Source organism: Lygodium microphyllum, chromosome 1, assembly GCF_053477565.2.
Source record: "Lygodium microphyllum isolate KBCC chromosome 1, Lygodium_microphyllum_v1.1.10, whole genome shotgun sequence".
Taxonomy (NCBI): Eukaryota; Viridiplantae; Streptophyta; class Polypodiopsida; order Schizaeales; family Lygodiaceae; genus Lygodium; species Lygodium microphyllum.
Window position 1 is genome coordinate 197,288,018 of NC_141135.1, and position 15,700 is coordinate 197,303,717.

The 15,700-nt window shown below is 41.5% G+C and overlaps 2 protein-coding genes across 2 annotated transcripts in view; both read right to left on the bottom strand.

Moving 5' to 3' along the window:
• Positions 1 to 664: 664 nt before the first annotated feature.
• Positions 665 to 1,129, bottom strand: LOC148042134 (putative F-box/LRR-repeat protein 8). The gene has a single exon (XM_087664708.1). The coding sequence runs from the start codon at positions 1,127 to 1,129 to the stop codon at positions 665 to 667; it is 465 nt and encodes a 154-aa protein (XP_087520834.1).
• Positions 1,130 to 6,642: 5,513 nt separating this feature from the next.
• LOC148042135 (uncharacterized) overlaps positions 6,643 to 15,700 on the bottom strand; it is a 62,172-nt gene continuing 53,114 nt past the window's right edge. The window contains 3 exon segments of the mRNA XM_087664802.1: positions 6,643 to 7,232; positions 7,673 to 7,730; positions 8,317 to 8,490. Of these exon segments, the coding sequence (XP_087520928.1) occupies positions 6,643 to 7,232; positions 7,673 to 7,730; positions 8,317 to 8,490 (822 nt within the window).

Here is a 15,700-nt window from a genome sequence, read left to right on the forward strand (position 1 = left end):
AGAGAAGACACTCAAGGACTCTATCCCATTCTATCATAGCTCTACTCTGGTCTCTATTCTGTCATGGCCTCAAAGAAAGAAATGGAGCCCCTCCTTGACGTCATCAATGACCTTGTCAAAAAAGTTAAAAGAAAGGGTTCTCTCTTTGTCATTGATGATGTCTTCAAAAAATGCAAAAAAGAAAGTGTCATATCCTCTATCTCCCCTCGCAAAACTATAAATTGAGGGGTTGGGGATGACATGAAGAGCGTGAATGACATAATCTTGATGAGGACGAGACACTATTCAAGAAGAAAGACTCTATTCCATGAGACGAAGAGACATCATTTCGTTGTCAAAGAGATCGTGCAAGAGCTGCAGAACACGGGGTTCAAGGTACAGCAATGAAAGAGACTGTCAGGAAGAACTCAAAAATTTGATACCAAAGTTCACTATATTGCTAGTCATGAACCTTTCAAGAGGTCCAAGAGTTCCCATTCTGAGCATTCAGCTTGTATAAGAATTTGCGTAGGCTAAGCGTCTCTCAGCTTTGCACTGCTACAATGTTTTGAAAAAGCTCTTTACATAGATCAGAGTTGATGACTTTTTGGGTATAAAGTCAAATTAAATGACAAAGCTTTACAATTTGTTTATAGCTTTATAATAAAGCTTAAGAACTTGCTTTTCAGGGTAAGATGTTCCATCTCTGTCCCAGTGCCTTCACACCTGCATCAGTCAACTTCTTACAGCATTTTAAAGATATATTTCGAAGCCGCTTACAATGATGTGAAATGAGAACCAACGATGTATCAGTTATTGTTGAGTAGTCAAAAGCCATCTCCAACAAGTTTGGGCATCTCTGAACTAGTTCGTACACTGGAGGATCACCAAGGTGCTTGAAGTTGCTAAGTTCCACATGAGTAAGATTGCTACAGAAATTCACTAATTGCATAATAGCAACTTCAGAAGCTGCTGAAATATGAGCTAGCTTTAGCTTCAAAATGCGGAGGGTTGAAGCTCGCTGTATCAGGTGTAGAAGTCCAAGATCAGTCAGCATCAAGGGGTCATTTGCAATGGTTTTATCAACCAAGTGAAGTTCCTTCAGATCTGGACAATTCACAGATATCAGAGTCAAAGATGTATCTGTCATTGAAAAGCTGTCCTCCTGTCGCCGCTTATGGCGAAGCGTACCAAAGAAATGTCACAACTGAAGACAAAATGCAATGTCTCCTGCCTAAATCGATGAACCTCAGAGAGGCAGCATATAAGAGATGCTGAAACACATCATCTGAAAGCTTTGTACAATGCTGCATACTCAGGTATCGTAACTTCAGACTGGTGTTGCAGAGTACACGAACTGATGGATTTGAAAGAGGGCGACATCCATCCAATCGGACCTTTAGAAGCCTTAATCATCCTTTGCCCAATGCAATGATACCAGAGTCTGAGACATGCTCGCAATAGCTTAGAGATATGTAACGAAGCAATGGATATCCGCCTGCAATGTAGTTTAGTCCATGGCTTGTTAAGCGTGAGCAATTATTCAAGGCAAGTTCTCGCATAAATTTGCAAGTGCCTATAGCTCTTAATGCTCTGTCAGTTAGGGGCCCATAGCTTGCTACCAAAACTTTTAAAAGAGGGTTGTCGTTGCAGATATCAACCACAGATTGATCAGTTAATCCAGCTTTCGTTCTTCATGAACTTCGGCCATTACATTTCCCTGCTCGTCGAAGTCCCTCCGTCATCGCCTCCTCCTCATGATCCTCGTCTGTCTGCCTCCAAGATCCGTATCAGTGAACGAATCATAGCTGATGCCGCTTCTAAGCTTCAAAGAGTACTACTCTGCTTGGTTCACCTCGCCATATTCATGTCCATCCGGAATGCGTAACTTCCCTTTTGTCAACTCACTCTCCGGCTTGATGAACGACTGGTTCGAGGTCAAACTCCAGGATGAAAAACATCCAAATCCTCAAAGAAATAACCAGAGCGAGCAATGGAACGAAGAGAAGTGGCGAGATCCCCAGAGAGAAGTGTGTCTCCCTCCCTAACTGTCGATGGCGGCCCTGACTTTATGGTGGTACTCCCCAAATTGATCAATCTCCCCTTCTGAACCTCTCCTGGTCGATCTTGTCTTGCCCGACGCTGAAGGTAGCCACCCCATTTCGAGCTCGGGGAGGTCCTGGATTTGCTGAGCTTTTTTCCCTCCCTTTCGCCATTCGAATCCTCCTTTTCCCCCAATTAGTCTCCTTTTTTCCTTCCTCTTTTCCCTCTGATCCCTGCATTTCGAAAGTCCTCCCTCTATCTTTAGCTTCCTATCTTTCCATTTGTGAATTCCTCTTTTGACGCATAGTGACCAACCATACAAACAGCCTCGTTTGGACAGTATATCATAGTCTCAACAAAATCAGGGACCTTATCACTGGAGTCCTGATTACAATCTGGATCTGTGAAGGACTCATTGTAAGCTTGCCCCAAGTCTCGGATGCTCCCACGAACAGGACGGTCTACAAAGGGTAGGATAAGTTTTCCTTCCTAGTACAAGCATCGTGTGTACAATACATTTAAGGGAATATATACATACATTGGATGTAATTTATTAAAATGCACCACACAAACAATAAATCACACGCAGAAATTAACACAAATGCACAACAACAAAAAAAAAATGGAGGTGTATACGGCTCGGATGCGCAGCATCACGACATCCACCCCCTCTAAACCTGCGCATCCTCCGGATGTGCCAACTATCCAGGATCATTCAAGTCCACAAACAGGTCAAGTCCATCTTTTGATTCTAGTAAACTTGTTTCTCCATCAGCTTCATCATCCCTATAAAATTTCTGCCCCTTTCGAAACAGCTGATAGAGAACATCTGCAATATGAGCAAAATGAGGAATCCAAATCATGTAAAATACACAAGCTCCCACAAATCTTCGCATCTCTGAAGTAGTCAAGCAATACTCTGCAATCCTGTTTATGGCATCCACCTTTGCAGGAGAAGGCTTTCTGCCATAATATCCAACCATATGCCCAACTATGATGACTTCATTAACAACAAAAACAGATTTCATCCCTGAAAACTTATGTCCAATATTTGCAGGATCCCTCAACATAGGCTGTTTCATAGCTTTTTCAATCTGCTCATCACTATCAGAAGGAAGCGGGCCTGCAACCGGCTTAACCTTCTTATCAACTGTTTTATATTTTGTGTCAACCTTGGCATCATTCAAGCACTCTCTCGTTTGCTGCAATTTCTGCAAATTTTCAGCATCTTTCAACTCTGTTGGCTGAAAAATTTCAACCTTTAGCTCTATGGACTGCATGGGTGCAGCCTGAAACTCTGTATGCAGAAATTTTTCTGCATTCAACTCTGTTGGCTGATTGAATTCAGCCCTTGGCTCAATGGACTGCATAGACGCATCCTGAAACTCTGTATGCAGAAATTTTTCTGCATTCAACTCTGTTGGCTGAATGAATTCAGCCCTTTGTAATTCTATTAGCTGATCAAGATCAGCCATAAATTCAGTTTGCTGAGTTTTCTCAGCCTCTAACTCTCTTTGCAGCATAAAACCAGAAATTTCCTGAAACATATCCAAGGTTTGCACAGGTATGATCTTTGAACCCTTGCATACATCAGTTTTCAGCATTGCTCTCATCTCAAACAATGTATCTGCATAAGACATCCCTTCATACAATCCATTCACATGCTCTTCTGCTTGCAAAATACCTGCATTCTTCAACTCTTTCTCCTTACGACCAATGTACTGCCTGGCAGCTCTAGGCAAATCTGAAATTTTCTGATAACTTACCGAACTATCTGAAGTAAACCCAACAAAGTTATTGGAGAAAGACTTACTACCAGGAGGCGAGATCTCCTCTTTTCTCCGCTCCGTACCAGTGGCGTCTTGCAAGACAGCGGTACCTAATGAAAATCCAACTCCTTCGCAGGTAGTGGTGCCTCACGCAAGGAGTCCCTGTTTCTCGGATGATTTACCCCAACAGTCATAAACTGAATAGCTCGCATACCATCTTTACTGCGTATCCGCGCATAAGCTGATCCGTCATCCATCACTTTTGTTTCCATTCTTGCCTCTGTAATGAAAGGCTGTCCAAGAATAATCGGATAAGAACATGAATCCTGAACAAAGCAATGATAATCTTCTTCAACATTACCAATAGAAATTCTGATACTCGGACAAGCAGCATACATATCACCAGAAGTATTGTTGGCGGCTCTCATGCGCCAACCATGCTCCGCATCCATAGGCCACTTGCCACTCTCATAAACACCTCGAGCAATAAGATTAATCTCAGAACCATGATCAACTAAAGCAATCAAGGGAATTTGTTTCTCTCCAATCCTTACCACTGTCTCAGTGGTTGCTCTAGCCCAATGACTTCGTGAAAAATGGCTACGAGGAATGAGAATAGGGTTCTCATCATCTTCATACTGCATAGGCTGCACTATTTTCTCCAATTGCGGATTAACAGAAGCATTCTCAACCATCACTGCATCATCATCATGCTCTTTCTCAAGAGCTCCATGCCACAATCCCTGTAAAGCAGGTCCTTCCATTGCATGTCGTTTCCTCCGCAAAAGATCCTGCATCTGATCCTGTATTTCTCTACTAGCAATCCCAAGAGCCTCTCCAACAGTAAAAGTGACTTCACTATTCAAAATTCCTTCATGAAAAATCTTACTCATATCCGTTTGCATATCAAGGTCTGACAAGAGCTTGAATCCTGGCTCTTTTCTTGGTTGCCTCTTTTCCTTCTGCTTGTTTTCCATTGGCTGATCGGAACCTGTTTGAGTTGGAGAATTTGACATAGGTGGAGCTGTAACAGGTGGTGAAACAAAGTCACCCCCTCTAGTCTTTTTGGAGGAGCTAGGACCCTCCTCATCTCTTCTTCTCTTTTCCTCAACCATGGCATCTAATCCCTGCATTTTAGCCATATAAGCAAAAATAGAATACCTATCAATGGGAGAATCCCATCCTGTTTCTCCTCGGATGCTAGAGCCCACACAAGTCATAGTAGAAGTTTGAACTTTCCCTCTTCTCGCTATCTCCAAGGCAAAAGACCATAAAGCAGAGTCTCCATCAGATTTTTGCTCAAGCTGGACTCCAAAAGCTGAAGCATCTCCTCTAACACTCACATAAGCTGATCGCGCAGCCATATCATCAACAAGCTTCTTCATACCTCCCTTACCAAAGTTCGTGTCAAGAGGAGCGCCAGTCTCTGTCAGCCATATCTTCCCATCTTGTCCCCAGAACACTACATTCTTCTTACGTGCTTCCTGAAAAGCATCACAATCTCTGCAGTGTTGGTGCTCTGTACTATCACACCAAATACATCGACGCCCTTTTCTTTGACCAGCTGGAAAAGCAGTCACTGGAGTAGGTGCTACAGCAGGTACTGTCATAAGTTGCTCCTTTAACTTACCAACTTCAGCTTTGACTGCTTCAATCGTCAAATCCGCCAAGCCTTTAATAACATCATCTACAGATAAGGGCACTGGAGCAGCAGGAACTGGTGGATTCATAACAGGAGGAGTAGGCTTAGGCAAAGAAGTAGCAGGGGAAGAAGAAGAGGTCTCCAAGGATTTTTCAGGAACTAATCCTGTATTACGATGCAATCTGACTCTCCTGCGCTGCTTCTTGACAAGAGCATTCATAGCATCAATAACATGTCTCCACTCAGTCTTTAAACCTGAATCAGTAGCTTGATCTTCCAAAAGATCATCCAACTTTTCCTGCAAATCAGCATCTGCAGCTTGCAAAAATAACTCCACTTTCTGCATCTCCAAAGCTTGCGGTTCAGTCCCATCCAACTGATCATAACGGCTTTCAAACTCTCGCAGAAGAGCGGTAACAGAAAGTCCCTTATTAGGCATAGAAACCCATGCTAAAAAATTCATGCGATTCATAAGACCTGTATCCTCCAGGAAATATTCATCTTTTAATACCTTTTTAAATTCAGCCCAACCTGCATGTGCCTCTTGAATTTCTGCAATTCGACCTTCAAGAGCGCGCACCACGATCCGCAAGAAGTAGCGGCTCCAAACATCTTGAGAAACTCCAAAAAACTTAATCTTTTCTTCATACAAATGCAAGTAAGTTGACACTTGCTGGCCATTAAACTGCTTCATCTCCTGTTGGACAGCTTTCAAAGCATCCATAGCATCACTATCTCGTTTTGCATGAACTTGCTGCTGCATATACATGGTAAATGACTGAAACAGGTTCTTCATGACATTATCATCTGTCATCTCTTCTTGCGAGTCTCCCATCTTGCTGATGACGCAGCACTTTCACGTCGGGTTCACCAGAAATGTCAAAGAGATCGTGCAAGAGCTGCAGAACACGGGGTTCAAGGTACAGCAATGAAAGAGACTGTCAGGAAGAACTCAAAAATTTGATGCCAAAGTTCACTATATTGCTAGTCATGAACCTTTCAAGAGGTCCAAGGGTTCCCATTCTGAGCATTCAGCTTGTATAAGAATTTGCGTAGGCTAAGCGTCTCTCGGCTTTGCACTGCTACAATGTTTTGAAAAAGCTCTTTACATAGATCAGAGTTGATGACTTTTTGGGTATAAAGTCAAATTAAATGACAAAGCTTTACAATTTGTTTATAGCTTTATAATAAAGCTTAAGAACTTGCTTTTCAGGGTAAGATGTTCCATCTCTGTCCCAGTGCCTTCACACCTGCATCAGTCAACTTCTTACAGCATTTTAAAGATATATTTCGAAGCCGCTTACAATGATGTGAAATGAGAACCAACGATGTATCAGTTATTGTTGAGTAGTCAAAAGCCATCTCCAACAAGTTTGGGCATCTCTGAACTAGTTCGTACACTGGAGGATCACCAAGGTGCTTGAAGTTGCTAAGTTCCACATGAGTAAGATTGCTACAGAAATTCACTAATTGCATAATAGCAACTTCAGAAGCTGCTGAAATATGAGCTAGCTTTAGCTTCAAAATGCGGAGGGTTGAAGCTCACTATATCAGGTGTAGAAGTCCAAGATCAGTCAGCATCAAGGGGTCATTTGCAATGGTTTTATCAACCAAGTGAAGTTCCTTCAGATCTGGACAATTCACAGATATCAGAGTCAAAGATGTATCTGTCACTGAAAAGCTGTCCTCCTGTCGCCGCTTATGGCGGAAGCGTACCAAAGAAATGTCACAACTGAAGACAAAATGCAATGTCTCCTGCCTAAATCGATGAACCTCAGAGAGGCAGCATATAAGAGATGCTGAAACACATCATCTGAAAGCTTTGTACAATGCTGCATACTCAGGTATCGTAACTTCAGACTGGTGTTGCAGAGTACACGAACTGATGGATTTGAAAGAGGGCGACATCCATCCAATCGGACCTTTAGAAGCCTTAATCATCCTTTGCCCAATGCAATGATACCAGAGTCTAAGACATGCTCGCAATAGCTTAGAGATATGTAACAAAGCAATGGATATCCGCCTGCAATGTAGTTTAGTCCATGGCTTGTTAAGCGTGAGCAATTATTCAAGGCAAGTTCTCGCATAAATTTGCAAGTGCCTATAGCTCTTAATGCTCTGTCAGTTAGGGGCCCATAGCTTGCTACCAAAACTTTTAAAAGAGGGTTGCCGTTGCAGATATCAACCACAGATTGATCAGTTAATCCAGCTTTCATTCTTCATGAACTTCGGCCATTACATTTCCCTGCTCGTCGAAGTCCCTCCGTCATCGCCTCCTCCTCATGATCCTCGTCTGTCTGCCTCCAAGATCCGTATCAGTAAACGAATCATAGCTGATGCCGCTTCTGAGCTTCAAAGAGTACTACTCTGCTTGGTTCACCTCGCCATATTCATGTCCATCCGGAATGCGTAACTTCCCTTTTGTCAACTCACTCTCCGGCTTGATGAACGACTGGTTCGAGGTCAAACTCCAGGATGAAAAACATCCAAATCCTCAAAGAAATAACCAGAGCGAGCAATGGAACGAAGAGAAGTGGCGAGATCCCCAGAGAGAAGTGTGTCTCCCTCCCTAACTGTCGATGGCGGCCCTGACTTTATGGTGGTACTCCCCAAATTGATCAATCTCCCCTTCTGAACCTCTCCTGGTCGATCTTGTCTTGCCCGACGCTGAAGGTAGCCACCCCATTTCGAGCTCGGGGAGGTCCTGGATTTGCTGAGCTTTTTTCCCTCCCTTTCGCCATTCGAATCCTCCTTTTCCCCCAATTAGTCTCCTTTTTTCCTTCCTCTTTTCCCTCTGATCCCTGCCTTTCGAAAATCCTCCCTCTATCTTTAGCTTCCTATCTTTCCATTTGTGAATTCCTCTTTTGACGCATAGTGACCAACCATACAAACAGCCTCGTTTGGACAGTATATCATAGTCTCAACAAAATCAGGGACCTTATCACTGGAGTCCTGATTACAATCTGGATCTGTGAAGGACTCATTGTAAGCTTGCCCCAAGTCTCGGATGCTCCCACGAACAGGACGGTCTACAAAGGGTAGGATAAGTTTTCCTTCCTAGTACAAGCATCGTGTGTACAATACATTTAAGGGAATATATACATACATTGGATGTAATTTATTAAAATGCACCACACAAAAAATAAATCACACGCAGAAATTAACACAAATGCACAAAAAAAAAATAAAAATGGAGGTGTATACGGCTCGGATGCGCAGCATCACGACATCGTTCAACCCAAGAAAGAGGATATGTTGTAGGGCTCTCATCCTCTCCAACCCTGATCTGAGAAGAGAATACTCTGAGGAGCTCTATTCTATTCTATCATACCTCTACTCTTGTCTCTATTCTATCATACCAAAAAAAAATGGCTTTCTGACATATACGGAAGTTACAAAAGACTTCCAAGCATTTTCATTGTTAAGTCCACCTAAGGTAGACGACACCAAATCATCATCATCGGGCATTGCATCAATCGTTGCCAATACATCTGCAATGCTCTTTACCTTCAATGCATACTCATTGATAGACATCTTCCCTTTCTTCAATGTATTCAACTCTTGCTTGAGTTGAATCTTTCGTGCCTTTGTATTTACAGAAAACATACTTTCAAGTATGGTCCAAGCTGCATATGAATTCTCTGCATTTCTAATGTGTCCTAGCATATTATTGTTAATTACTGCAGACAACCAATACATGACATTTTTATCCTTTGCATTCCATTCTTTCCGTGCCTTTGTCTCTCCTGCAGTTGGAGGATCACTCATCTCCGACTCCTTTTCTTCACCTGAAACGAACTCGTAGAGGCCTTTTCCAATAAAGAAGTTCGTGACACGGAACTTCCATGAAGGGTAATTGTTCTTGTCGAGCTTCTCAATGATGGGGCTTCCACTGTTCTCTGCCATTATCACAAAATTAATACCAACAGCACACAAATCTTTTGCAACCCTGGACCTGTAGTGCACAGCAATACACCAGACATCCTTTTTCACTGTCTGCTCAACAATACATGCAATCTGCAACTAGTTTGCAGATAAACCTTGTGTTTACTCACTGGTAAACACATTTGAACTTACAGATCTGAAATCTGTAACCTACGCACCCACTTTCGGTCAATACAGTCGAAGTCACAGCGTACCCTGAAATTGCTGTCCGCAACCTTGCGGCTCTAAAACGGGCCCTGAAACGGCCTCAAATGCCCAAAATAACTGCGGGAAAGCCCTGAAGGGCACATCTACAGAATATATAGCGCTCTTCGTGCACACCAAATCTCACTGCAATCTGAGATTTTTGCTCTGCCCTGCTTCCGGTGCCTCCACAGGCACTATCCAAGAGAAAGAGTTGAAGGATGGGAGAGCTTCTTACCCGTGGCTTGCTTGCTCGAACCTTGCTTCTTCTCCTTTGCTTCAACCTTCGAAATTAGCCTCTCTCAATGGCGCGGCTCTGATACCATGTCAAGAATCGCGTGGTGGGGGGAGTTGCTCAAGATGCTGCGCCGAACACACACAGAATGCACAAGGAGAAGCTCACTCAAGAGACAAGAAGAGAGATGGAGGCCAAAACGTTTTCTTGCTAATTTCTTCTTCTTCTTCCACACACTTTACAATGTACACAAAGTATAGATAAGATACAACTTAAAAGTAAAGTGGCCTACTAAGTCAAACAATGCATAACCGACTACACTAATCGACTGGCGCTATAACTATGCCAGCTGTAAATAGGTGTAACGACCTGAATATAATAAGTAATGAGTCAGTGACCATGTGAGATTCATAATGACCACCGACATGCTAAGTGTAGACGTGTGGACCCATCTAACCAGGCGGTCCATCATCAATGTCCGCATGTGTTGAGCTTGTCATCTCAACAAGACTCAGACATGGTATTTGCAGGTGGTAATATATGATATTTCAATAACCTGAAAAAAAATCATAAAACACCTTGAGAAAGCATAAATGTTTGTAATAATAGTGTCAAAAAAAAAAAGCAATGAAGCCTATGTGCAAGGTACCTGAATAACTCGGTCACACTCGTATCGCTCCACCCATATTTTGCTTGCACACTTAAGAGTGCAAGAAATGTCTTCAACCGAGATACTCGGCACCCATCATATAATGGTATGGATGCTTCCTCTCTAAGCGGGTCAGATGTCTCGACATCCATGGGAATCAATGCATCGATCATTGCCTCCATCTCAAGCTCCAAGATTGTAGGTAGGTCGGGAAGGTTGTCTGTCTCCTCTGGCATTGACGGTATAGATGGGCCTTGCGAGTGGTGGATTGGCTCCTGCAATCCATTCATCGCACGTCCATGAACTCTTCTAATTGGCCGCAAAGGGTGCACTCCCCCTTGGGTCAATATATCACCCCCCTGGATAGAAAATTTGCCAACAAGACCCAATCTTATTGTGTATGGTTTTCAATTAGCTTGCGAGTACAATGCATGATTAATATTAACTTCAAATTACCGTTTGCTGAAAATCCGCAATCGCCTGATCAATGATCTTAGATTGAAACTCGCCAAATCGTCGTACGTGTTCTATAGACAATCGGTGTTTTCGTCTAATTGCCAACTTGCATTGAGAGCAAGGACATGGGACACGCTGATTAAGATACGTCTCGCGATCTTGAACAATAAGACCTTCTTCGCTTTCCATCTTATCTATATTACAACAAACGAGGCTTAAATGGATAGCTTTATGGAGATGTATGTCAAGTTGCAAGTTGACCATAAATCTTGCATTGTACATAGTAGTTGAGAGATTTATTGATGTTATATCTCGGCCCTATATCATGCTCAAGGATTTGTTTGTCCCGCTAGATAATTATTCGTTATTGTAAAAAACTGCACTAGAGGGCTTTGAGTATAAGTAATCCATTTATGAGCATCATTGAGGATCTCTTAGTCTAATAATAAATCAGTATCAACAAAAAGCATCTTAGAAATGTGGTTTTTTTGTCCTAGGATCGTGTATTAAAATTAATGCCATCTATGAAATTTATCAACTATAGTAATAAAATTTATTTCAATCAATTCTACTCATAGTCATAAGACCTGACAGAAAATATCCTATACTCAATTTAAGGGATTCTTCTTCTATAACAATACTTTTGGGTTCATTTTGATGAAGTACCGTAATGACCATTAGCTAGGGTATCATTTTCTTTTAGTCCTTCCGTTGACTAGTTGGCATGATTTCTAATTTGTTATGTCTATAAAGTTAATACAAAAACAATGAATTATGCATATCACAATTAGATCCCCTACTTGGACATTATGAAGGACATGACCAATTTTAAGGCATCTTAAAGAGTCACCAATGTACGTGGCCCATGGCAAAGCACATTGCATACCATTATCGATAAGTCTATTATCGTGCATCTTAAATCTCCTAATTAGACTTTATAAAGTGTATGACTAATTTTTAGCCCTCTTAAGGAGTCGATGTAATGGTACCCATAAAAAAGGCAAAGTGGATACCATTACCATAATCATGGATATGCTATCATTCCAATATATGTTATCTTTCTCTTTCTCTCCCTCTCCCTCCTTCTCTTTCTCTTTCTCTCGCATTTCCTCTCCCTCTCACAATATATCTTAACACTCTCCAAAAGTAAAAGGGAGAGGGAGAGAGAGAATGCACTCTCCCTCCCTCTCCCTCTCTTTCTCTTTCTCTCCCTCTCTCATTTCCTCCCTCTCCCTCTCCCTCTCTTTCTCTCTCTCTCTCTCTCCCTCTCTCTCTCTCTCCCTCTCCCTCTCCCTCTCCCTCTCTTTCTCTCCTGGAGTGACCCCATGTGTTGATGTTGTTGGTTCTTGTGGTGTTGTGAGTCCAGAGTTGACTCCTTTTGATGTTGTGTTTGATTTGGATATTGAGTTGGGAGATCCTTACATAGTATCTTAGTTGGGATTTGAAGAATTTGGAGGATGATGTATTTTCCTTAGATGGAGAGGATTGTCTCAAGGATTTTGATGAGAATTTCATGGATGATTTTTGTCTACCTATAAAGGAGTTGTTTGAGAAAGATGTACCATTTGTGTTTGTTGAGAAGATTGTGGATAGATCATTGGATTTGATTTTTGATTGGCTTATAAATGTTGCATCATTTTATGAAAACAACTGCTGCACATGAATGTTTGCAGACTAGGGGGATGGCTAAATATGTCAAGCATTTTTGTGAAAACTGAAAGCCCTAGTCAAACTGTAGTTAGGTTTGATTTTTGCTAGCTTAATTATTTGCGTGACAGTTTGTTTTGTTATTTCGTAGTTGGATTTCTTGTGTTTGTCTAGCTTAGGATTTGCTTTTGTCATTTTGTTTGATTTGTTGAGTATGAAACTTGATAGCCTTGGTCGAGCTTGGTATTTTTTTGAACAGGATGAAGCTTGTGTTTGTCAATAGCTACTGAACATTGAGGAGCAAGGTTTGTATTCTTATTGAGACTCTTGCACATCACAGGGACTATGGGTTCACGAGCAATTCACATTGCACTTGTTGATGCACTGCACTCGGGGGTTGTCTCTTGTTCTTATCATATACTTCCATGCCATGGGTTGGGATTATGCACGTTTTGCACCATCATTGAGCACTAGCACGGCATGAGGTCCGCTGCAGCTATATGCACTAAATTTTAGATGCACGCACACATGAGATAGCATGTGTCATTGAGTACGCACATTTCTTGCACAATATTTGGGATGCTCATCACAAAGTTAGGAACCTCTGGTTGAGTGTGTAAGGAGGTTGGGTGAGTTTAGAGGGTCGTGAAGGACGCCACCAATTGTGAAATGGGTTGTTCATATCTGGTCAATATCTTGAGGACCATCATTTTCTAGAGTGATTGTGAGATTTTGGATGGGTGGAGCGGAGTATATCATATTTTTTTAATGAGAGTTGAGAGGTGAGGATAAGGAATTTTAAATTAACAAGGAATTTTGTTTGCATTTTGCATGACGCACGATCACATGTAGATAGACTAGGCACAACTTCTTCAATGCATTCATAATTTTTGTGTGGAACATTGATTGATTTGTTGCATATCATGGATCTAACTTTGCATGTTTTCTCAAATCATGTATGGTTGTGCACGAAGTTCTATTCCAAAGCATATTTCTGTTAGGGCACACTACATAAAAGAAACACATTCATATCCAGCGAATATTTATTTTGAAGACTCAAGGATCAAAGGAACAAGGTCGTACGTTTTACATAGTCAGCGAGTATTTCTTGAAGAAAAAGAGGACGTGTTTGGTGACAATTTGTGCAATTACAAGAACAATAGGCCAAGGAAGGGAATAAGTCGTCCAAGATAAAAGATGGAGAAAAATGATGCGATTTACAAAAATCAGTATTTTTGCCCCATTTTGGTGGATTTTCGTAATTCTCCTCGCGTTGGCTTGTGGATCAGATGCGTTCCAATAAGTTTGAGTACTCGAATGACTATATTCGAAGTTCAAATGACGAAGCTATGATCCAAACAAGTTGTAAACATGCATCAAGCAGAAAAAAAGGAAAATAATGAAAAGCAAAAGAAAAGCAAAAGCCAAAATCTGAAAGCAAAAATCCCAATGTGTGTGAGTGTGGATAGAAAACTATATAAGGAGAAGAGATTGAAGAGTTAAGGGCCTTCCCCCTTGATTATAATTGTATTTTATGAGAGAGGAGAGAGGAGGGTCGCATGCTAGAGTGAGCTCTTGTCATGCTAATTTGAAAGTCGGATCCTTTGGATGTCAAAGCGCCGAGCGTCGGATCATGGTTGTTAAGGTACGAGAATATTTTTCACTTCGTTTGTTTTCAAACTATTGGATTTTTTCTGTTGAGTTGTGGTTGTGTGATGCTCTACCCGAATTAGGGTTTTAGTTGTTTGAGCTACAAGAGGCAGTTCTTTATTGTTTTGTTTTTCGTGGTGTATTGTCAAATATTTGAATTTTTCAAGTTGAGTTGTGCATTCAATAAAGTCAATTACCCTAACCGGCACTCCTTAACGTCTCGTTATCGGGTTGTGAGTGAGGCTTGCTCTCGATCATCGCTTGCGTAACAGCGGCAATTGTTTCGTCCCTCTCCACTCCACAACGGTGTTTAGTAGCAACACGTCAACAATAAGCCTCCCACCTTCTGGAGAAATCTCCCCTTCTCTCACGATCAGCCTATTCTCTTACCTCCACTCATATAGACTAGCGCAGTATTTCTTTCCTCATGCCTTCCCGTTTTTTCATGCCCTCTCCCCTTTGCTCCCTTCACAAGGGGTTTTTATAGGTGAAGTGAGCCCCCCACCCCCCACACGGCCTATTGCATGGCCATATCCCCCACCCCCTCCCCCCCCAACCTCCAACACTGCGCTTAGTCATCCGTGCTTACTCCCTCTCCTCCAACACAGCCTTCAGCTGGGGAAAAGAAGGGTACAATAAAAACAATTTGCCATAAAACAATCAATTTCCTCTTGACCTCCTCCCAAGTGGAGGTTCACATGAAGATATGCAGTTTCTTTTACTTTGGTCTCGTTTCTGCCAATCATGATACGTCGTGTACAATTGCACCGTCCGTATTTTCAATGCCAGCATTGTCATTGCATGAGACTCATGCGTGCATGTGATATTTTTCAGCAGAAATATTACAAAACAATAGTGATAGCCTAAAATACTCAAGATTGGCGAGATGCACTCATGAGTATTGATTCATTGGTAGCAAGATTGTCTATTTGATTGAATTTTTTGGGCTTCAAAGAGAATATAATTGCTAATAACGGAAATCCTAAATTGGCCTATCTGTTTGAATGCTATGGGCTTTAAAGATGATATATTTGTTCTTAAGAAAAATTCTAACATGGCCTATCAATTTTCAAGAGGAAATGAAATTTTAGAAAGCTTGTGGGATCACATGAAATTAACTAGGTATCTCTATAGCAAATTATTTTCAGGTACTCCTTGATGTCAAAGAAAGTGAGGTAAAACATATCTACCTTGAGAACTCAATCCATTTGACAATATGGAATGCCATATATTTTATAAGTTTAACAATATGGAATGCCATATATTTTATAAGTTTTAATATGTTTCTTTGGAGGCAAGTTGCGTTGAAGTTTTTCAGAGGTGGACTTAGTATGCTAATGCTTATTTTCGAACATTTACATTGTGAGAAAGATAATCATTTTCATCTCTTTTTACAATGCACGTGTATTAGAAATGTGTTGAAGAATATGCATAAATGACACACTAGAATTGGTTCATAATTTCCATAAGTAGGGGAGGGATTTACGGCCAGAGCCCCCTGG

Excerpts from the sequence above, each read along its gene's own strand:
- LOC148042134 (XM_087664708.1), bottom strand. The coding sequence starts at position 1,129 with ATGACAGATACATCTTTGACTCTGATATCTGTGAATTGTCCAGATCTG.